We start from the raw sequence: 24,584 nt of genomic DNA, 5'->3' as shown, positions 1-24,584 counted from the left end.
GGGAGGGAGAGATGGAGAAGAATTAAGGGATAGGTGGTTAAAGGAAAGAAAATGATGGTTAGAGAGAAGGAATGGGGAATTGGTAAAATTACAGATAACACAGTGGTAAGTGAAGACCAGACCAAGAGAGTGCCCAAGAGAGTGCCCACTGGCATGGGAGGATGAAGAGGTCCATTGAGAGAGACCAAAAGACGATGTGAGAAACAGGGGTTTAGAGGCAGAGGGGTCGGTGGGGATATTAATATGGATATTGAAGTCACATAAGATGACGGAAGGAATGTTAGAAGAGATGAAGTGAGGGAGCCTGGAGGCATGGACCTGGAAGTGACAATGAAATAGTGGGGGCCCAGATGCTGCAGTAATATTGCTGTGGAGGCTGTACCAATGTCACGAAGAGAAGGAGATTTATTTGGAACCTGTGTTTGGCTCGGTAGTATCGGAAACATTTGACATTTCATGAATAACGCACACCGTGCTGGCGTTTCATCTTGTATTTATTATTTTTCTTTACTTCTTGTCAGTAAGTTCACTTAGCGCTCTCTCACACGTGCATAAAGAATTTGTGCTTGTGTATTTGCTTGGTGTAAAATGTATGCATAGGTTATGTGTGCATCTGTCAATGCGGTTTAGACACGCATTGACCTGAACATTGGATGTACAAAGTGTGTGTGTGTGATAATCTGTGTCAGGCAATCCAGGGGTTTAATGGTAACGGGTATGGAGCAGGGTAGTGTGATGTAATGAGTAAGGGTATCAGGAGATATGGATGGCATGACTATACCCACAGTTGTATGCGACAGCCGAAGGATTGTCCTGTAGATGGAAATGTGAAGTTGCATGATGCAATAGAATCAGGGTTGGACTGGCCCACAGGGGGAACCACCGGTGGGCCCCACTGTCTGGGGCCCACCTCCTCCTCCTCCTAGGGATCAGGTTCCAGGTGTGCCCTTCAATTATACATGTGTTACCTTTTACTGAACAGGACTATATTCTATAGTGCATTGGCTGCTACATTATCACGCATGCACTAGCAGTATTTCTCTATCGTCCTAGTGGATGCTGGGGTTCCTGAAAGGACCATGGGGAATAGCGGCTCCGCAGGAGACAGGGCACAAAAGTAAAGCTTTCCGATCAGGTGGTGTGCACTGGCTCCTCCCCCTATGACCCTCCTCCAAGCCAGTTAGATTTTTGTGCCCGGCCGAGAAGGGTGCAATCTAGGTGGCTCTCCTAAAGAGCTGCTTAGAAAAGTTTAGCTTAGGTTTTTTATTTTACAGTGAGTCCTGCTGGCAACAGGATCACTGCAACGAGGGACTTAGGGGAGAAGAAGTGAACTCACCTGCGTGCAGGATGGATTGGCTTCTTGGCTACTGGACATCAGCTCCAGAGGGACGATCACAGGTACAGCCTGGATGGTCACCGGAGCCTTGCCGCCGGCCCCCTTGCAGATGCTGAAGTAAGAAGAGGTCCAGAATCGGCGGCAGAAGACTCCTCAGTCTTCTAAAGGTAGCGCACAGCACTGCAGCTGTGCGCCATTTTCCTCTCAGCACACTTCACACGGCAGTCACTGAGGGTGCAGGGCGCTGGGAGGGGGGCGCCCTGGGAGGCAAATGAATACCTATTTTGGCTAAAAATACCTCACATATAGCCTCCGGAGGCTATATGGAGATATTTAACCCCTGCCAGAATCCGTTAAGAGCGGGAGACGAGGCCGCCGAAAAAGGGGCGGGGCCTATCTCCTCAGCACACAGCGCCATTTTCCCTCACAGAAAGGCTGGAGGGAAGGCTCCCAGGCTCTCCCCTGCACTGCACTACAGAAACAGGGTTAAAACAGAGAGGGGGGGCACTAAATTGGCGTTAGAAATATATAAAAAAGATGCTATAAGGGAAAACACTTATATAAGGTTGTCCCTATATAATTATAGCGTTTTTGGTGTGTGCTGGTAAACTCTCCCTCTGTCTCTCCAAAGGGCTAGTGGGTCCTGTCCTCTATCAGAGCATTCCCTGTGTGTGTGCTGTGTGTCGGTACGTGTGTGTCGACATGTATGAGGACGATGTTGGTGAGGAGGCGGAGCAATTGCCTGTAATGGTGATGTCACTCTCTAGGGAGTCGACACCGGAATGGATGGCTTATTTAGGAAATTACGTGATAATGTCAACACGCTGCAAGGTCGGTTGACGACATGAGACGGCCGACAAACAATTAGTACCGGTCCAGACGTCTCAAAAACACCGTCAGGGGTTTTAAAACGCCCGTTTACTTTAGTCGGTCGACACAGACACAGACAGGGACACTGAATCCAGTGTCGACGGTGAATAAACAAACGTATTCCTTATTAGGGCCACACGTTAAAGGCAATGAAGGAGGTGTTACATATTTCTGATACTACAAGTACCACAAAAGAGGGTATTATGTGGGATGTGAAAAAACTACCGTAGTTTTTCCTGAATCAGATAAATTAAATAAAGTGTGTGATGATGCGTGGGTTCCCCCCGATAGAAAATTATGGGCGGTATACCCTTTCCCGCCAGAAGTTAGGGCGCGTTGGGAAACACCCCTTAGGGTGGATAAGGCGCTCACACGCTTATCAAAACAAGTGGCGGTACCGTCTATAGATAGGGCCGTCCTCAAGGACCAGCTGACAGGAGGCTGGAAAATATCATAAAAAGTATATACACACATACTGGTGTTATACTGCGACCAGCGATCGCCTCAGCCTGGATGTGCAGAGCTGGGGTGGCTTGGTCGGATTCCCTGACTAAAAATATTGATACCCTTGACAGGGACAGTATTTTATTGACTATAGAGCATTTAAAGGAGGCATTTCTATATATGCGAGATGCACAGAGGGATATTTGCACTCTGGCATCAAGAGTAAATGCGATGTCCATATCTGCCAGAAGATGTTATGGACACGACAGTGGTCAGGTGATGCAGATTCCAAACGGCACAAAGGTGTATTGCCGTATAAAGGAAGAGGAGTTATTTGGGGTCGGTCCATCGGACCTGGTGGCCACGGCAACTGCTGGAAAATCCGCCGTTTTTACCCTAAGTCACATCTCTGCAGAAAAAGACACCGTCTTTTCAGCCTCAGTCCTTTCGTCCCTATAAGAGTCATATCTGCCCAGGGATAGAGGAAAGGGAAGAAGACTGCAGCAGGCAGCCCATTCCCAGGAACAGAAGCGTTCCACAGCTTCTGACAAGTTCTCAGCATGGCGCTGAGACCGTACAGGACCCCTGGATCCTACAAGTAGTATCCCAGGGGTACAGATTGGAATGTCGAGACGTTTCCCCTTCGCAGGCTCCTGAAGTCTGCTTTACCAAGGTCTCCCTCCGACAAGGAGGCAGTATGGGAAAAAAATTCACAAGCTGTATTCCCAGCAGGTGATAATTAAATTACCCCTCCTACTACAAGAAAAGGGGTATTATTCCACACTATATTGTGGTACTGAAGCCAGAAGGCTAGGTGAGACTTATTCTAAAAAATTTTTTGAACACTTACAAAGGTTCAAATCAAGATGGAGTCACTCAGAGCAGTGATAACGAACCAGGAAGAAGGGGACTATATAGTGTCCCGGGACATCAGGGATGCTTACCTCTATGTCCCAAATTTGCCCTTCTCACTAAGGGTACCTCAGGTTCGTGGTGCAGAACTGTCACTATCAATTTCAGACGCTGCCGTTTGGATTGTCCACGGCACCCCGGGTCTTTACCAAGGTAATGGCCGAAATGATGATTCTTCTTCGAAGAAAAGGCGTCTTAATTATCCCTTGGACGATCTCCTGATAAGGGCATAGTCCAGGGAACAGTTGGAGGTCGGAGTAGCACTATCTCGGATACTGCTACAACAGCACGGGTGGATTCTAAATATTCCAAAATCGCAGCTGATCCCGACGACACGTCTGCTGTGCCTAGGGATGATTCTGGACACAGTCCAGAAAAAGGTGTTTCTCCCGGAAGAGAAAGCCAGGGAGTTATCCGAGCTAGTCAGGAACCTCCTAAAAACAGTGCATCATTGCACAAGGGTCCTGGTAAAAATGGTGGCTTCCTACGAAGCAATTCCATTCGGCAGATTTCACGCAAGAACTTTTCAGTGGGATCTGCTGGACAAATGGTCCGGATCGCATCTTCAGATGCATCAGCGGATAACCCTATATCCAAGGACAAGGGTGTCTCTCCTGTGGTGGTTATAGAGTGCTCATCTTCTAGAGGGCCGCAGATTCGGCATTCAGGATTGGATGCTCGTGACCACGGAGCCCAGCCCGAGAGGCTGGGGAGCAGTCACACAAGGAAAAAATTTCCAGGGAGTGTGATCAAGTCTGGAGACTTTTCTCCACATAAATATACTGGAGCTAAGGGTAAATTTATAATGCTCTAAGCTTAGCAAGACCTCTGCTTCAAGGTCAGCCGGTATTGATCCAGTGGGAAAAACATCACGGCAGTCGCCCACGTAAACAGACAGGGCGACACAAGAAGCAGGAGGGCAATGGCAAAAACTGCAAGGACTTTTCGCTGGGCGGAAAATCATGTGATAGCACTGTCAGCAGTGTTTCATCCCGGGAATGGAAACTGGGAAGCAGACTTCCTCAGCAGGCACGACCTCCACCCGGGAGAGTGGAAACTTCATCGGGAAGTTTTTTCCACATGATTGTAAACCGTTGGGAAATACCAAAGGTGGACATGATGGCGTCCCGTCTGAACAAAAAACGGGACAGGTATTGCGCCAGGTCAAGAGACCCTCAGGCAATAGCTGTGGACGTTCTGGTAACACCGTGGGTGTACCAGTCGGTGTATGTGTTCCCTCCTCTGCTTCTCATACCTAAGGTGCTGAGAATTATAAGACGTAGAGGAGTAAGAACTATACTCATGGCTCCGGATTGGCCAAGAAGGACTTGGTACCCGGAACTTCAAGAGATGCTTACAGAGGTCTTATGGCCTCTGCCGCTAAGAAGGGACTTGCTTCAGCAAGTACCATGTCTGTTCCAAGACTTACCGCAGCTGCGTTTGTCGGCATGGCGGTGGAAAGCCGGATCCTAAGGGAATAAGGCATTCCGGAAGAGGTCATTCCTACCCTGGTCAAAGCCAGAAAGGAGGTGACCGCACAACATTATCACCACATGTGGCGAAAATATGTTGCGTGGTGTGAGGCCAGGAAGGCCCCACAAAGAAATTTCAACTCGGTCGTTTCCTGCATTTCCTGCAAACAGGAGTGTCTATGGGCCTCAAATTGGGGTCCATTAAGGTTCAAATTTCGGCCCTGTCGATTTTCTTCCAGAAAGAATTGGCTTCAGTTCCTGAAGTCCAGAAGTTTGTCAAGGGAGTATTGCATATACAACCCCCTTTTGTGCCTCCAGTGGCACTGTGGGATCTCAACGTAGTTCTGGGATTCCTCAAATCACATTGGTTTAAAACCAGTCAAATCTGTGGATTTGAAGCATCTCACATGAAAAGTGACCATGCTCTTGGCCCTGGCCGGGACCAGGCGAGTGTCAAATTGGTGGTTTTTTCTCAAAAAAGCCCATATCTGTTTGTCCATTCGGACAGGGCAGAGCTGCGGACTCGTCCCCAGTTCTCTCCCTAAGGTGGTGTCAGTGTTTCACCTGAACCAGCTTATTGTGGTGCCTTGCACCTACTAGGGACTTGGAGGACTCCAAGTTGCTAGATGTTGTCAGGGCCCTGAAAATATGTTCCAGGACGGCTGGAGTCAGGAAAACTGACTTGCTGTTATCCTGTATGCACCCAACAAACTGGGTGCTCTTGCTTCTATGTATATCTACAAAGAGAAAAAGTATGACACTAGTTTGGGCGCACTCTTATTTTTGTTTTCTTTTAAATTATGATCAAATAAACAATAATAATGACATCTTAAGCTTGTACTATACACCTCCTTAGAAATCCCAAAACTGTATATATGCTGCACGTATGACCATATATGAAAATGGTATCAGGGAGGAACACCAATGGATGTTTACAAGATAATGTGTGGAATGTTCAGATCCTTAATTATATCTGGATAATTGCATAATGGAGGGTGGCTACATCACAAGCAACCTCCGTCTGCCAAGGATCTGTACAAACTTAGTTTGTATTGATACAACCCTAGATAGGGTAGAATTAGTGAATGGGAGAGCCCACACACTGTATGCTGATATCTAGTAGTGATCCACGGTCTTAGATTGATAAATTTATTAGGAAAAATTAGTTGGAATCAGTAAAGTAGTGATACTGCTGTTGGCGTTATTGCCCTTGGTAGATCTTCCTACTTCACCGGGTATTCCCTAGTGGTCACCCGTCTAGGTACTGACCCAGCCCACCTCCGTTTAGCTTCCAAGATCGGACGAGATTGGGCGTGAACGGAGGGGTATGGTCGTAGAGAGAAATTGCCCTACATCGCCAATGAGAGTGCACCGAAGCGGAAGGATGGATTCCTTCTCGGGAAAAGAATGTTTATAAGAATGTATAGATAATAAGATGTGAATCTGCTGTCCACGTTAGACTGGCGGGACGTGTCCCGTAGTGGACTAGTCCGCCTGAATCGTGGATGAGAGTTCACGGAAGGAAGAGAAGTGGGAATGAAGGAAAAGAATTACACAGTTATATAAGACACATATATGGACATTCTCAATTTCCTCCGTACACCTATCGGATTTCAATTAGATATGCGTCTTGGATAAGCAGTATCGTACTGATGATATAATAATGAAGAAAAGCATAAGATGCCGTGAGATAAACACACTAAATATTCCTTTGTGACAGTGGAAAAGTAGGAATTTGTTTTGAACAGTGGTGGGCACACGGTATTTGCCTAGAAAATGTGTGTATTTTTTTGTTTAAAAGGTAAATATACCTACAGAGGTCTTGCAGAAAAATAATAAATTTTTCTGCAAGACCTCTGTAGGTATATTTACCTTTTAAACAAAAAAATACACACATTTTCTAGGCAAATACCGTGTGCCCACCACTGTTCAAAACAAATTCCTACTTTTCCACTGTCACAAAGGAATATTTAGTGTGTTTATCTCACGGCATCTTATGCTTTTCTTCATTATTATATCATCAGTACGATACTGCTTATCCAAGACGCATATCTAATTGAAATCCGATAGGTGTACGGAGGAAATTGAGAATGTCCATATATGTGTCTTATATAACTGTGTAATTCTTTTCCTTCATTCCCACTTCTCTTCCTTCCGTGAACTCTCATCCACGATTCAGGCGGACTAGTCCACTACGGGACACGTCCCGCCAGTCTAACGTGGACAGCAGATTCACATCTTATTATCTATACATTCTTATAAACATTCTTTTCCCGAGAAGGAATCCATCCTTCCGCTTCGGTGCACTCTCATTGGCGATGTAGGGCAATTTCTCTCTACGACCATACCCCTCCGTTCACGCCCAATCTCGTCCGATCTTGGAAGCTAAACGGAGGTGGGCTGGGTCAGTACCTAGACGGGTGACCACTAGGGAATACCCGGTGAAGTAGGAAGATCTACCAAGGGCAATAACGCCAACAGCAGTATCACTACTTTACTGATTCCAACTAATTTTTCCTAATAAATTTATCAATCTAAGACCGTGGATCACTACTAGATATCAGCATACAGTGTGTGGGCTCTCCCATTCACTAATTCTACCCTATCTAGGGTTGTATCAATACAAACTAAGTTTGTACAGATCCTTGGCAGACGGAGGTTGCTTGTGATGTAGCCACCCTCCATTATGCAATTATCCAGATATAATTAAGGATCTGAACATTCCACACATTATCTTGTAAACATCCATTGGTGTTCCTCCCTGATACCATTTTCATATATGGTCATACGTGCAGCATATATACAGTTTTGGGATTTCTAAGGAGGTGTATAGTACAAGCTTAAGATGTCATTATTATTGTTTATTTGATCATAATTTAAAAGAAAACAAAAATAAGAGTGCGCCCAAACTAGTGTCATACTTTTTCTCTTTGTAGATATACATATACTTCATTTTTATGACCCTGGGCGCACCGCCATACGGACAGATAAGGATTTCCAATATATGATTGTCCATTTCTGGCTTCTATATAATTCCTTGTATTTTTGAATCTATCTCGGTGCAAGATCAACAACCTGTGTTTTTTTCATGCTCTTGCTTCTAAGCAGACTATTGCTAGTTGGATGTGTAATACAATTCAGCTTGCACATTCTGTGGCAGGCCTGCCACAGCCAAAATATGTAAATGCCCATTCCACAAGGAAGGTGGGCTCATCTTGGGCGGCTGCCCGAGGGGTCTCGGCTTTACAACTTTGCCGAGCAGCTACTTGGTCAGGGGCAAACACGTTTGCTAAATTCTACAAATTTGATACCCTGGCTAAGGAGGACCTGGAGTTCTCTCATTCGGTGCTGCAGAGTCATCCGCACTCTCCCGCCCGTTTGGGAGCTTTGGTATAATCCCCATGGTCCTTTCAGGAACCCCAGCATCCACTAGGACGATAGAGAAAATAAGAATTTACTTACCGATAATTCTATTTCTCGGAGTCCGTAGTGGATGCTGGGCGCCCATCCCAAGTGCGGATTATCTGCAATACTTGTACATAGTTACAAAATTCTGGTTATTATTGTTGTGAGCCATCTTTTCAGAGGCTCCGCTGTTATCATACTGTTAACTGGGTTTAGATCACAAGTTGTACGGTGTGATTGGTGTGGCTGGTATGAGTCTTACCCGGGATTCAAAATTCCTCCCTTATTGTGTACGCTCGTCCGGGCACAGTACCTAACTGGCTTGGAGGAGGGTCATAGGGGGAGGAGCCAGTGCACACCACCTGATCGGAAAGCTTTACTTTTGTGCCCTGTCTCCTGCGGAGCCGCTATTCCCCATGGTCCTTTCAGGAACCCCAGCATCCACTACGGACTCCGAGAAATAGAATTATCGGTAAGTAAATTCTTATTTTAATATATACTGTGTGTGTACGTGTATGTGTGTGTGTGTGTGTGTGTGTGTGTATATATATATATATATATAATAAATCACAGAGTAGTGCCCGGCACTCCAGTATCCCCCAGGGTATAGTGCTGTGGTGCCTTCCCGGTGGCCAAGGGTCACAAAATGATACAGCAAGAAAACTTGGCGGCACTCAGCAGACTTCTTTCAATCCTTTAATATGGTCTTAAAGCCGACATGTTTCGGGGCTTGTACCCCGTCCTCAGGGCCAGAACAGTTCTGGCCCTGAGGACGGGGTACAAGCCCCGAAACATGTCGGCTTTAAGACCATATTAAAGGATTGAAAGAAGTCTGCTGAGTGCCGCCAAGTTTTCTTGCTGTATATATATATATATATATATATATATATATATATATATATATATATATAATCGTGTTTTATCTACTGTAGCCTTTGTATAATTGGGTTGTTGCAGTCAGTAGATTTGTGAAGTGTAAAGGCGTCTGTGCACTATAGAGCAGCGTAGACTTGCACAGGTCAGCAACACCTCAGAAACCTATTCCTCCGGCCACTGAGACTGAATATATTTGTTATTTCTCTGACAGCCGACCACAGGCATACCGTACAGAGAGGACAATTACATCATTATGACAACGGCCGATAAGGAGAAATATAAGTGTCTGCTCCCACTTACTGCCAGTGAGCATCAGGTAATGTTACCGTCATTCAGCATTGGCTTTTCTGTGATTTGCTTTTTTGCCTTTCCTGTGAATCTGGCCCCATATTACTGGTTATACGATGGCGGCTGCCATTTTTCACATCCCAGAGAGTGAGTCCTACCTACTGAGGTCATTATAAAGCCTCGGTATTACTCGTGCTTACTACCAGTAACCTACAGATGTGTCCTATTACACTTATCTCTATTGCGTCATATGTCATGAGATGCCTGGTGTGATTCCTGTGCTGGGTATTGTTTCCTTAGCTTTGCATCTGATTCTGAGTCGGATGCAGTGCCGATGTTGACGGAGCTGAGTGCAATCTTATTTTATTTTTTTCACTACAAATGCATTGAAGTCTCATGGCGCATGCATCCCAATTGTGTCAGTACAGAGTCTCCGCTGTGATTTCAGATACACGCACTGATAATGTACTGGGCCTTCCTGAGAGGGGGCTGCTCAGCGGCACAGAGATGGTCCGTGTTATGGGAGCATCGCTGAACTGGTTGCGAACTCGGGCAATTATTCACTCAGATAGGAGGCTGTACCCTGATGGAATATTTTCACCTGCCATAGGGCTGGTACAAGTTAAGATGGTGGCGTCTAAAGATGCATCAGGCGGTGATTTCTTCATATGCTGGCAGTGGGTGTCTCAGCCTTGCACGTCCAGACGTACGGATGTGCACCAGGGAAAGGCTTTGTAGCGGTATGTGTCTACAGTACAGACGTAGCCAGCAACACGCACGCTAATCGGCCTTTAGCAACTGTGTCCCTTATTATCAGGCCAATAGTGTACTATTTACATAGGATTATCTTTTTTGTTGCAAAGGAAATGTTATAAAGCTGCAGATTAAGGGCTGTATTCAATTCAAGTCGGATTTCCAGACTTGTCGGATAAACGGGAGTTTAAGGTTGAATCCAGATTTGACCTATTCAGTCAAACTCCCGTTTATCAGAAAATCTGACTTGTTAGAAAGCATGTGGATCGGCGGATTAGCCGCGGATCCACGTGTTTTGTCGGATTCACGGTCAAACCCGACAGGTTTTAGCCCCGTTTCCGACCATGTCAATCCGACTTTAAAAAAAGTCGGATTGGCATTGTCGAAAACGGACAAATCTGACAGGATTTGGGCGCTAATTGAATACTGAAATGTTGGATCCTTTCCGTCGGAAAGGATCCGACATCAATTGAATACACACCTAAGTATAATGATGCCTGTGCAGGTCACTCGTATTGGACCCATCTTTTGCCTGGTTATCTTGCATTGTGTAAATTCTCCATCATTGTGTTCCTTTTTCCTCAATTCGCTTATCATGTTTTAGGTATTTAGGATTAGTGGTTTGGCGCGGCTGTGTCACAGAGTACATGGCCCGATTGGAGGATAAACGGGTCCCCGAAAAACAACCCAGGTCCAGTGACCCAGGAATCCAACCCGGATAGTGAGCAGGGTTGGACCCGGAAAGAACCCAGGTGTAAATGGAGGTGTGGATCATTAGAACGACAGTGTCTAGGTCGACCACTATAGGTCGACAGTCACTAGGTCGACAGGGTTGGAAGCTCGACAGGGTTTCTAGGTCGACATTTGCTAGGTCGACAGGTCAAAAGGTCAACATGAGTGTTGTTGTTGTTGTTGTTGTTGTTGTTTTTTGTGTCGTTTTCTTCGTAGAGTGACCGGGAACCCCAATTAGTGCACAGATTACCGCTCCATTCGTAGTCTACGTGGGTCGTTAAGTATGAAAAAGTTTTTAAAAAATCGACCTTTTGACCTGTCGACCTAGAAACCCTGTCGACCTAGTGACTGTCGACCTAATAGTGGTCGACCTAAACATTGTTGACCTAGACAGTGTCGATCTTCAGACCGGATCTCGTAAACGGATGGTGGTCCTGTTTACAGAATAGGAAGAGCCGGATCCCGGGCACTTGGAGATGATGTCATCTCCAAGCACTGGCAGAACACTTAACACCGCATTAATGTACAGTGTAAATGGGGCTAATATGGGAATAACCGGGATCGCCAGTGCAAAGGGAACAGGGTCTGTCCCGGGTCTGACTTAGGTTTAAACCGTGTTAATGAAGTGAGGGAGTGCCTGGAGGGAAGTAATGAGTTGTGGAAGCACTGTATGACTAGGGCCTACAGTACACTGTGGTAAAGGGTCACACATTGGCCTCACTGGTCCCTCCGTTGGACAACTGCAGATAAAATATGCAAAGACATATGTAAACAATTCAATTAATGAGACAAAATTGTGATAATAAAGTGTTATATTTTCTCATTTATAACACAAACCGGTTTCCAGCAACAGATAAAGCATTTGAAGATAACGGGTGATACTAATAATTACTATATGATATGCTATAATTATACCTTTTTATAGGAGATTGCTAAGCCTTGGAGAGAGGTACAGCACCAACCAAAATGACAGTTAAGGGCTGATTGTTTGGTACTTTATCTCTCTCCACGTTAAGGTGGCAAGGAAGAGGGGCGCAATAACCAGTACTGCAGTACAATAATTAAAGTGCTGCATGGACGATCCCCAAACCGGGTAAGGATTTGACTTCTTGTCAAAATTACCGCCCCATTGCGCTATTGAACGGGGACATTAAAATATATGCTAAACTAATTGCTTAACGATTGAACGCCCTCCTCCCCTCCCTGATACATCCAGACCAGGTCGGCTTTATACCCGGAAGACAAGCGTCTGATAATACACGCAGGGTATTTAACCTCGTAGATTCCCTAGCCTGTAAGCAAGGTCTCCTTCTGTTATCTTTGGATGCGGAAAAGGCCTTTGACCGCTTAAACTGGTCTTATATGCGAGAAGTATTGTTAAAATTCGGCCTTCGCGATCAAATCCTTTCATCTATATTAGCCTTGTATAGCTCTCCGTCAGCCCGGGTCTTCAGTAATGGTTTTTTGTCTTCCCCCTTTCCGATTTACAATGGCAGCCGCCAGGGCTGTCCTCCTTCCCCTCTCATTTTTGTCCTGGCAATTGAACCTCTGGCAGCTAAGCTCCGAGCGGACCCGCAGTTCCCAGGATTGCGGCTAGGCTCCTCCCTTCATAAACTATGTCTGTTCGCGGGCGATGTTCTCTTATTTGTAACTGACCCTTACACTACACTCCCCCATTTGCACAATATTTTAGATATGTACTCTGCAGCATCTTATTATAAATTAAACGCCTCTAAAACCGATGCACTACCCATTAATCTCACTCACTCCTTGGCCTCTTTGCGTACTAAGTACCCTTACAATTGGCAAACGTCCTCGATACGATATTTAGGTATTTTCATCCCCCCATCTACCTCTTCTGTTTTTGAAGTTAACCTCCCTCCTCTGTTGGCCTCCCTTCAGTTGTTCACCAAATCATGACTTAATTATGAAATTTCCTTGTTGGGGCGTCTGGCCGCTTTTAAAATGTCGCTGCTTCCCAAATTAATGTTCCTGTTCCGTACTATTCCCTTTGTCTTCCCAAAGAAATATCTAGATAAGGCCACGGCTATTCTTACCAATTATATATGGTCTTCGCGCCCGCCTAAACTTGCCCGCGCAAGGATGTCTCTACCGAGGAGAGTTGGTGGCTTGGATATGCCTAATCTTTCACTGTACCAGGAAGCCTGCCGCTTGGCTCAGATTAAAGATTTTTGTAGAGATGCGCGTCCGGGGTGGACTTGTCTGGAGGAAATGGCCTGTCCTCATTTTCCCCTGAAAGATCTCTTCTGGCTACCCAAGTCTCTGCGGCCACAGGCTTCCCTCTACCCGAGCCACGTTACAGGTCTGGGACAAATTGACTGTGGCCCTATCCCCTTCCTATCATAATTTATCTTGAGTATCGTTATGTACGGTGGCCGCCATAGTCCCTAATCTCAATCTGGCAAATTGGCGTTCCAGGGGGGTGGGGTTCCTGGGAGACTTGTTTGATGGGTCTGTGCTTGGCTCTTTTCCTGACATCCAGGGACGCTTCTCTCTGCCCAACTCTGAGATGCTTCGATACTATCAAATACAACATTGGTGGAATAGCCTCCACCGTACTCTCACCCCACCCCACCCCTCTATTTCGCACGTCATAGGCCGACTTTCTAATGATACTTCTAAGGGTGAGATTTCCTTCTGGTACAGAGCATTACTGACACTGACCCCCGTTTCTAAATCTAGAGCCCAAATCAGGTGGGAGGTGGATATTGGCTGTACCCTACATGATTCTCAATGGCAGCAGATTTTTTTTATCATCTTTTAAAATGTCTAAATACCTGAATCACTCCGAAATGCATGTCAAGTTACTACACAGATTATACCTCACACCTGATAGGTTGCACACGATTTGGCCTGCATGTTCGAAGTTTTGTTGGCGTCTTTGCGGAGAGGTAGGCCACCTCTTCCATATTTTTGGGACATGTCCCCATATTCAATTGTACTGGGTGGAGGTATTTGGGTTAATCAGTAAAGTTCTGGAGCTTGACTTGTCCGTCCCCTTCCCCTCTCATAGCTTTATTGAATGTGTACCCGCGATCCGTGGGTGCTCATTTACATTCTGTTTTAGGCCATATCTGTCTCGCTGCACGTGCAGCCCTGGCCCAGAACTGGAAACAATCCACATCGCCTCCCTTATTAAAAGTTAGACACAAAATCCAGCTACACTTTTTGATGGAGACTGAGTACATCCCATATTCCTTTTCCGCTAAATCCCCCTTAGTTCGTTGGATGCCCTGGCATCTGTTTATCACGGAGGGTGAGGGCGCTACACTGATACTACGTTCCCCTTCCCCGGACATGCACCCCCCCCCACAAACCTAGGATTGCCTCTCTCTCAGAGCTGTATATATAATGTGCCCGATGCCGCCTTTTTTCTCTCTTTTATCTTCTATTGTTTTAGCTCCACTGCTGTTTCTCTGATGTACCTGTTTGACTGACTTTGAACTGTATGTACATGTTTGCCATTATGCTGTCTCATGTATTCATGTACCTATTCCCCCCCCCCCCCCCTTCTCTTCCTTCTAAATAAATAAAAATGATTGATGTTAAAAAAAAAAAGAAGTGCTGCATGAAAGTGTAACTTTCTGTTTTATATCTAAAGGAGGAAGAGCGAGAATATAAAGGACCAACCCCAGCAGAACTGTTGGAGCCTCTCTTCAAGCAAACCAGCTGTTCCTATAGGGTACCCGTCTTTGTTCCCTTCTATGTTTTTACGCGTCAGAGTATTTGCAATGTTAGACTGCCTAAGAGCAGCCGTATTCCTAAATATCCCTCCTGTAATGTACATACATTGGCACCTTTTGAAGAAATGCGCTGAAAGCATGTTCTGGCGGTTTTATTATTCTGTGTGAGAAACTCCGCTCATCAGGTCTGTGACCCAGTTCTGCTGGGCAGAATTCTGTGTCCTCCCCAGTCCCCTGTAAGAACAGGGGTATTAGAATCTGGAAGCAATGAGACCACATCCCTTATGGAGAGATACCAGGATTCATTCTTCTTCTAGGTTACCTATTAGTCTTTCCTTTTCTCTTTCTGTCTTTATACCATTTTATTTTGTTTGCCTTTATAACATTTACCTGTAGTGTGTCGTTGTATAATGTGACTATATTGTCTCATACTAAATCTCGGATAATGATTTCTGTTTTGTTCCGTCAAGGTTTATTAAACATGGTTTCTAGTAGTGATTCATTATTCTATATGAGGTGACCTAAGCCTCCGTAATTCTGTAATAGGGCATAGCGAAGTGTGTTGTGCGGGATATACACCTCCCTCCCTTACCTGTAAAACACGGGGGTTAGCACAGCTACAATCATTCACACTGACATGCGGGGGGACGCCCAGCACAGGGCTAGTCCGCCCCGCATGTCAGTGCCATCTTCCCCCGCAGAAGTGCAAAGGCATCGCACAGCGGCGATGCCTTTGCACTTCGCGAGTAGCAGCTTTAGCGTGCTGGCCGGGAGCTACTCGTCGCTCCCCAGCCCGCAGCGGCTGCGTGTGACGTCACGCAGCCGCCGCGGCCCGCCCCCCCAACAGTCCAGCCACGCCTGTGTTGGCCAGACCGCTCCCCCTAAACGGCGGCTTAACGCCGTCGTACAGCCCCCTCCCGCCCAGCGACCGCCTCTGCCTCGGAGGCGATCGCTAGGCAACGAAGGCAGCCAGGCGCCGGCGCACTGCGGTGCCGCCGCATGCACAATTCCGACCCGATCGCTGCGCTGCGACAAACTACAGCGTGCGATCGGGTCGGAATGAGCCCCATATAGCCCAATGCTGGATGCAGCAGTTTGTCAAATATTCCAGCAGTACACAATGTCGTATCTTTATGTGAAAGCTTAGAATGTCTGTGACGTGAGGAATTGTCCATATAACCTTTGTCCCCTGCATAGTCGCCATGTTTGTGTATCTGTTCCTCATGCCAGTTCTAGGTGTATATGCAAGCAGGCACAAAACCACAGGGCACAGACGTATTACTCTTTAATATCCGTTTTAGATAGAGTCGTATTGGACATATGAGGTGTGCCATGGAAAACACATTCGGCAGTATCATGAAGAGAAGGAAGCCGGACAGGTAGGTCTGCGTTAGCTGTTCCTTCTTCTTACACCTCCGTGTTAGTGCAGAGTTCTGAGAGATCGGATAATGCTAATATACAGCTTTCTCCCTCCCATGAGGGGCAGTTCACTGTTCTTTTGCCTAGTAGTCTGTATCGTGATTCATTCCAGTCCTAAGGCCGGATGTAATGGCTCGTGAGACGGCCGGAGCTCCGAGACTCCGGCCGAACTCATACGTTTCTTTAAAGCAGCAAACATTTACAAGGCAAAACCTGGTTGGTTTTGCCTTGTAAACGTTTGCCGCTTTAAAAAAATAACCATACAAGTTCAGCCAGAGTCTCGGAGCTCCAACCGTCTTGCAAGCCATTACATCCGGCCCCTAGAGTTATCCCTTATAATTATGACCTTCTTTTAGGTAATGAGAAACCTTTATGCCAGGAACATTATATTTTCATTTGATGCCCACGTAGATGAGAAAAGCAATACTGGGTAGCAGAAAAAAAAATGGCTAGGGGTTATTGGAAGATGGGGCAGGGATCATTATCATCTGGTGAAGGCGAGGCATGCCAACACATACAGGCAGCAGAGGGCATAATCCATAGATTGGCAGAAGTAACTTAGAGGCGTGATCTGAATACAAAAGTCAGTTTGAAGTTGGGCTGAATACGAAGGGCCCTTTCCCACTGGAATGAATTTCCTAGTTGCCGCATTGCAAATGATTTCTGTTTTTCCATCAATTGGATTTGTCACTACAATCCGAACGTTTCTAGAATGCTCTGAGCAATGATTAAGGCAGTGTTTCCCAACCTCTGTCCTCAAGGCACACTAACAGTCTAGGTTTTACAGATATCCATGCTTGAGCACAGGTGATCAGATCAAAGTAACTGATGTATTAATTAAGTCACCTGTACTCAAGTAGGGCTAGCCTTAAAACCTGGACTGCCCATAACAACCAATCGGATTCTGTCTATCATTTTCTAAGATGTAATAGGGAAATGATAGACCAAATCGGATTGGTTGCTATGGGCAGCTTCACCACTTTTCATTTTTAGAAGCTTTAGTAAAAAAGGGAAGGAACTTTTAATGAGCAGCATTGTCTGAAGCATTGTAACCATATATTACACTGGGCTGCATCTGGTTTACTGGCTTTCAGCTCTGTTGGGAGAAAGCACAGCGCGGTCACCTATGGCGTGGTAAAGCCCGTATCTCCTAGACTCTGGGCCTAATTCAGAGTTGATCGCAGCAGCAAATTTGTTAGCAGTTGGGCAAAACCATGTGCACTGCAGGTGGGGCAGATATAACATGTGCAGAGAGAGTTAGATTTGGGTGGGGTGTGTTCAAACTGAAATCTAAATTGCAGTGTAAAAATAAAGCAGCCAGTAGTTACCCTGCACAGAAACAATATAACCCACCCAAATCTAACTCTCTCTGCAAATGTTATATCTGTCCCACCTGCAGTGCACATGGTTTTGCCTAACTGCTAACAAATTTGCAACTGCGATCAGCTCTGAATTACCCCCTCTGTTAGGCTGTGACATTAGAGGGAGATTTACATTGTTTATACAACACATGGAAATACTTAGGGGCAGATTTAACAAGTTATATTCTAGTTATTACCCGTTACTAATCTTAAGGTGGGTACACACTAGAAAGATATATCTGCAGATCAATTGATCTGCAGATATATCTATGGACGGATCGGGCAGTGTGTAGAGCATACACACTGCCCAATCCGTCGGGGACTGACGTCATGAACTGGGGGCGGGCGTGTACACACGCTCGGCCAGTTCAGCTGTCAATCACCGCCGGCTGCCGCAGCGTGTGTACGGGCGGTCGGCCGACCGCCGTACACACACAGCAACGCGCCAATATATCGGTAGATATATTGCCGGTCGGCTGTACTTCGGGGCCGACGCGATACGTCTGTGAACGACGGAGTTCACAGACGTATCGGCCGTACACACTGGGCGACGGTCCCGCGATATATCCGCCGTTCAAGAGAACGGCCGATATATCGGCCAGTGTGTACGGGCCTTTAGATAGTGCTCCAACCAATCCGCTCCTGTCATTTTTCAAACACATGACAGGAGCTGATTGGCTGGATCACCATTTAAGATTAGCAATAAGTGATGACAAGAATATCACTCATTGATAAATCTGCCCCATAGTAACTTGGTAACATTCATACGTTCTGTGTTTTTTTTTTTGTTTGTTTTTTTTTCAAGCAAACAAATCTTCAGGAGTATTACCTGGGAAACATGATGAAGACGAGTGCGTCTGATGCAGGTTTGTGCCCTGTGCGATTTTAGAAGCAGGAAACCTTCTGTGGCCGGCGGGGGTTCATTACAGACACACGCTTTGTGTCTCCATGCATGAGAGAGACTTATTTATTTACACTCCGCCATTTGGATGTATTGAGTAACAGTGCGGGTGACAAGGCGTAGTGCTCTGCGGGCATAATGCCGCGCTGTGAATAAGGCGCACTGTACTGGATAACCTCTGCCTATAACAGGTCTTACTAATTGTATCCAGCAGGCGAGACACAGGAAGAAGGAGAGAACCTGGGAAGCCATGACCGTGTAAGTAAGACATTTACCCGCATTCCCTTTATTGCCGTTTGTTAAGCTTCTAGCTCTTGGGAATGAGATTCAGGTTCTGCTCATGCAGGATTTCATGGCTTAAACAGGAGAATATGGTAACGGAGCTCTTGTTTTCTTATTTAGAGCTCCTGGTGCTCAAAGTTGTGTTGCACACAACAACCAATCAGATTGTAGCTAGCATTTTATAAACTACAGGCTAAATGATAGTTAGAATGTGATTGGTTGCTGTGGACAACACCTTTATTTGTCCTCTTTAGATGGTTTGATACATCTCCCGCGGGATACTCGCGTTAGGTCGACCCAACTCAGTTCGACAAGCATTGGGTCAACATGCGTTAGGTTACAGGGTAACTAAGTCGATATGGTCATTAGGTCGGCCTGTCCTAGGTCGACAGGTCTAAATGTCGACATGAGTTTAAAAAAAAAATTTTTTGGGGATTTTTCCATACTTTAAGATCCACGTGGACTACGATTGGAACGGTAACCTCCTTGCCCGAAGCATGGCGAGTCATGCGAGGGGACACTGTGCACTAATTGGGGTTCCCCATTCACCTGTCTACCTAGTACAGGTCGACCTAGATACCCTGTCGACCTAACACATGTCGACCTAAGTTCAGTCGACCCAACAACCCATACCTTCTCCCGCTGAGGAAGGTAGCCGGTCATAACTCCAGCATGACAGCTTGTTTATAAATGTGTGGTGATTCGATATAATAATGTTCTGTGCTCGCTGTAACTAGTGATTAATGCCTGCATTGTGTGTGTCAGAGGATCACTCATTGTTCTACAGGGTTATTCTGACAGAACACTTGTGCGGCATCCGGCGTTCTGTGAAGGGATTGCGGAGGGTGACGACAAGCTCTTGTTTCTAGAAGTTACAGTGTTAGATAGTATCCCTACTAAATACCTGTTCTTTGCCTCCAGATCCCCACCAAAAACATTGAAGGACAGATGACCCCATACTATCCAGTGGAGATGGGGAATGGAACACCGTGCAGCTTGAAACAGAATCAACCCCGATCCAGTACAGTGATGTACATATGTCACCCCGAGGCCAAGCACGAGATCTTGTCTGTCGCTGAAATAATCACATGTGAATATGAAGTTATTATACTGACACCTCTGCTATGTAGTCATCCGAAATACAGGTGAGTATTGCTAGATGTCAGTCTGTATTCACTACCACAGGGTAGCGAGTACCTTTGGTGTGCGAAGGGTGCCGTTGAGGTCAGTTAAATGCGGCACAAACGCATAGGGAGGGTGTGATATAGATATAGATATATATATATATATAGATATAGATATATGTGTGTGTATACACACACACACTCACATATTTGGGTGTTATTCACTCGCTTGAAAACTTTGTAATGCTTTACAGCTTTTCTACATTTATCATTTCAATTGAAATATATTTCAGACGACACAATGTAATTTAAAGTCTCTTTCACACAGGTTTAAAACCTCTCCTATAAATGACATATTTTGCCAGTCAATGCCGGGGTCTCCTCTAAGGCCACAAAGTCTTGAGAAACTTGACCAGCAGAAAGAAATGAGTAAGACGCCACTTAAACCCAACAAAGAGGTAACACCGTCAGTACATCTAGTGTGTACCTGGATACAGCTCTGGGATGGAAGGGAAGCGGCAGTAAAGTTTATATATATATATATATATATATATATATATATATATATATATAATATAGTATTCTTACTCTCCTTCCCACTGTGTATTATTGGTCACTGTTATTCAAAACATGACGGGGGGGGGGGGGGGGGGGGTCAGATACAATAGTAAATTGTATTTGTTCAACAGTGCCCATCAGTGGGCTAAAGGGGTTTTGCGTTTATTCATATCGCCTGAGAGAGCGCAAATACAGATGTGTCCACATCTAGCCTCCCTGCACATTAAACAGCCCTCCATGGCGGGACTTGGTATCGCAGATCGTCTTTTGGTGCGGCTTTTTCCATTAAAATGCGTCTTATTTTAAAAACGATGTCAGGACGCACAAGCAACAATGATATGCGGCATGCCTATATTCTGTGTGCGACCGCTGCTGTATCTGCACGCGAAATGCAATTCCTAGAAAACATTTCGTATGCAGATACAAGTGCGGCCGCACACAGGATATAGGCGTGCCGCTTATCATTTTAATCAGCAGAGTCTGCTTGTGCATTTTAGTCACATAACGATGTGAAATAATAATAGGTATGCGTTGTACAGTCAGAGAATATGAAACTAGAAGATTAATGCAATTTAAGACTTACTGAAGGATTTACTGATGAAATGTTTTCTAAAGATTTGGGTCATATTATATTAATACTTTGAATGGACTTCAATTATGAGGCCTAGATTCTATTCTCCAGTTCCTGTTATGAAAGTTGCAGGAGAGCACATTTATATTAAAATCTGATGATGGAAAACGACCATAATATATTTTGATTATTTCCTTTTTGTATTATGGCATGTGCTTTTTGTTTTGTGAAAGGCCCATCTCAATCAAGGCAGTAAGGTATTCTGTTTAGACAGTTGTGCCCAATGCAGTGAGGTGCATTAACAACAGACACATTATATTGGCATCTCTATGTAAGTGCTATAAATATTGGCCTGTGTTTCTCTCATACATTTTATTTACCTCTATCTTGATGAAACCTATAATTCCAGGAGGAGCGCCAGGCTATGAAGGATAAGTTCTCCACCATCCACAAGCCAGTGACGGTGGGATCTCAGCAACAAGTAACTGTGGGAACCACGCACATTTCCAAGCTGACGGATGAGCAGCTGATCAAAGAGTTCCTCACTGGCTCCTACTGTTTTCATGGGGTAAGAAAGGAATGTATCATATGGGATGAGTAATTACCAGCTCATGGGCACAGGGTTACATCTTGAAAGAAGACAACATACTGTATGTACAGATGTGTCCTTGTACAATATTGCAGCAATTGGGCCAAAGCTCTCTTTTCGGCGCACCAGGTCCCAGGTGTCTTTATCGCCCAAATGACACTTGGACATCTGTTTGCAACGGAATCTGTATGCGAAGTGCTATGAGGCAGCAACCACGGCTTTTTTCCACGCCAAGTTCCATTGCACTTCGTATCCAGATTTACAGATATATAAGCGGCTTTGTTGCACCGGATGCTACACAGCTCGGAGCACCTCACTCACGCCAGATGTCTCGCGCTACATGGCGAATTGAGGCTAGGTGTGTGAGGACACATCTGTACAAACGGTATACAGATACGCATGGTGAGAGGAGCTTGGGGCCCAAGAATAACCTTTTCTGGACACTCCAGTTTTGCCGGCAAAATCCCCAATTGTCTTATTGACACATATTTTTTTTTTTTTTAATCTTACTATTGCAGGGTGTTGGATGGTGGAAGTATGAATTTTGCTATGGAAAATACGTCCATCAGTATCATGAGGTAAATGCACGTCCCCCCTGCTACCACTAGATGGAGCCCTTCAGTCAAATGTTTGGTGACATACTGTACAGTACAGTCCTGGTTGTATTGAGAACTTCATAAATGTACATTTTTAGACCATTTTAGCAGTTGTACTTGTCCTGCATGGTCTTATCCATTATTTTCTTGTTTTGCTCATTTGTGTTTCCCAGTTTTTTTAATGAGTAGATCCATTCTGCAGATGTGCATAATATAATATTTAAATATTTTAACAAATACTTTTTAAACTATATTAAATACACATTTTTTAAAACAATGTTGTGAAAGGGTTTGAAGAGAAAAATCATCAGTTAAGTGGTCAAAGTTGCAAAATACTTCCATGTACGGGTAATAGCCTTTAAGTTGTATACAGTTGTGAGATTTCTTTGAACTAGCTGGTACTGTATATTTTCAAGCAGCAATTTATATAAAGGGAAAACCAGGTTGGCATTGCCTTTTAAAGACTGCTGCTTTTAAAAATTCATCAAAATCTTGCAGTTGCCTTTACCTTCACCTTCCTTCTTTTTTCCCCTTCCCCTTCCTTCTTTTTTCCCCTTCCCCTTCCTTCTTTTTTCCCCTTCCCCTTCCTTCTTTTTTCCCCTTCCCCTTCCTTCTTTTTTTCCCCCTTCCCCTTCCTTCTTTTTTTCCCCCTTCCCCTTCCTTCTTTTTTTCCCCCTTCCCCTTCCTTTTTTCCCTTCCCCCTCCCCTACCTTCTGTTTTTCCCTTCCTTGTTTTTTTCCCTTCCCCCTCCCCTCCCTTGTTTTTTTCCCTCCCTCTCCCTTTCGTTTTTTCCCTTCCCCTACCTTCTTTTTTTTCTTTCCCCCTTTTTTCTGTATCCTTTTCCTTTTTTATGTATTGGAAAATTGAATACTAAAAAATATTAATGGAAGAAAAAATAATAATCTTGCAGTAGCCTACAATTTGCGGGCTATTACCTAAACCCCATGGTATATTCACCTGTACACTAATGTCTAGATGATAGGTAAAGTTTAATCCAGTGATCATACCCATTTGCTTTTAAAGGAGTTTTAAATAATACGGTCTTCTGTATACCGTGTATGTAGCAGCTGCATTATTTCCAATTACTAACCGTATACCATTCAATTGCTATTTAGTTTTCATTGTCTGAATATATAATTGGGTTGACACTCGCTCTTTTGTATAGGATAAAGACACTGGTAGAACGACGCTTGTTGTGGGTGTTTGGAAACCAGAACAGCATTTAGATTGGGCTAAGAAAAACGCAGCAAGGCTGTACCATCCACCAGACGACGGAGTACAAACTGTGAGGCAAGTCATTGTCGCGTAATGGTCAGCGCCTTTATTATGGGAATTTGTATCTTGCCCCTTTTCTTACCTACAACTCCTAGGATTGTGTCCTACTGCAGAGCGTAACTGTCGTCTGTTCCCAGCTAGAAGAGTGCTGCGTTCATTATGTCCAAATCAGAGTTGAAGTGATGAGTTACGTCTGCTGCCACGTGTCCTTCAGAGATTAATCTTAAGGTCACTTGGGAGAAGCGTTTCCTCTTGTGCCTGTGTCTGCTGTGATGATCCATGTACGCTCAAACCTTACCTGTCCCCCTTACCTGAGATCCACAGCAATGTCTTACACTACTGACATTTTATACACAGAGCTTTACTTATACCTTAATAGCTTACACTAGTACATTGCTTTACCTCTTAACCACTTGCCTGGCATGGTCGTATCAGATGCAATCACTCAAAAATGCCCACTGTGCGGCTGCTAGAAGATAATCTTCCAGCAGCTGCCACTCTTAAGAGGGACATCCTGGCCCCTCTGCTTCCTTCTCCCAGTATCTGCCCTGGAGCCGATCACTGCTGATCGGGTATCCCGGCTGCACACCCCCTTCACCCCACGGCTGCAGAGATCAGCAGCCGCCAGGGGAATGTAATAGAAACCACCCTTACCTTCCCTGTGTACGTCGCCGACTGCAGAGAGGAGCAAAATGTAAGCTCACGATGGTCGCAATGTTCCATTCATTGATGGTTCGATATCTCGATCATCAATGTTTTAACTATTGTTTTAAATTAAGACGAAAGGAGCCTCAATTATATTTTCATTTTCATTCTAAGAACCAAATTATGTCTTGAATATTAAAATTTGAATTTGGTAGTCACATCCTAAAAAGATCACAGTCCTGCTGGAATCCTCATAACTTAGTTGTAGCATAAACCCAACCTAAGGTTTGGTGCATCCCTGCTAAATGAAATGAAAGCGTGCAGATACTAGTAGATGTGTTTTCCGGTCACTTTCCTGTATACCACAGACAGGTAAGTTACAGCTCTACCCAGTGCCACTAGCCTCACACTGTTAAAAGCCTCTTCCGATTTGGTTCCCCTAAAGCAGGGGTGGGCAATTATTTCAGCTGG

At 45.0% G+C, this 24,584-nt stretch overlaps 1 protein-coding gene and 2 pseudogenes across 2 annotated transcripts in view; 2 read left to right on the top strand and 1 right to left on the bottom strand.

Moving 5' to 3' along the window:
* Positions 1 to 24,584, top strand: part of ERLEC1 (endoplasmic reticulum lectin 1) — a 48,958-nt gene that overhangs the window by 14,892 nt on the left and 9,482 nt on the right. Inside the window, exons 2-11 of one of the 2 annotated variants that reach the window (XM_063918654.1) lie at positions 9,527 to 9,631; positions 14,711 to 14,791; positions 16,094 to 16,171; positions 18,378 to 18,438; positions 18,688 to 18,731; positions 19,677 to 19,900; positions 20,208 to 20,337; positions 21,418 to 21,576; positions 22,116 to 22,175; positions 23,359 to 23,483. In XM_063918654.1, the coding sequence (XP_063774724.1) occupies positions 9,527 to 9,631; positions 14,711 to 14,791; positions 16,094 to 16,171; positions 18,378 to 18,438; positions 18,688 to 18,731; positions 19,677 to 19,900; positions 20,208 to 20,337; positions 21,418 to 21,576; positions 22,116 to 22,175; positions 23,359 to 23,483 (1,067 nt within the window). Of the gene's footprint in view, positions 1 to 9,526; positions 9,632 to 14,710; positions 14,792 to 16,093; positions 16,172 to 18,377; positions 18,439 to 18,684; positions 18,732 to 19,676; positions 19,901 to 20,207; positions 20,338 to 21,417; positions 21,577 to 22,115; positions 22,176 to 23,358; positions 23,484 to 24,584 lie in introns of both variants that reach the window. The other variant, XM_063918653.1, reaches the window with a different exon arrangement.
* On the bottom strand, positions 6,255 to 6,373 carry LOC134912200 (5S ribosomal RNA; annotated as a pseudogene).
* Positions 7,369 to 7,487, top strand: LOC134912199 (5S ribosomal RNA; annotated as a pseudogene).

The sequence above is a fragment of the Pseudophryne corroboree genome, chromosome 4 (genome assembly GCF_028390025.1).
Source record: "Pseudophryne corroboree isolate aPseCor3 chromosome 4, aPseCor3.hap2, whole genome shotgun sequence".
Taxonomy (NCBI): Eukaryota; Metazoa; Chordata; class Amphibia; order Anura; family Myobatrachidae; genus Pseudophryne; species Pseudophryne corroboree.
The sequence above is the reverse complement of the archived record's forward strand: the minus strand, read 5'-3'. Positions and strand labels throughout refer to the sequence as shown.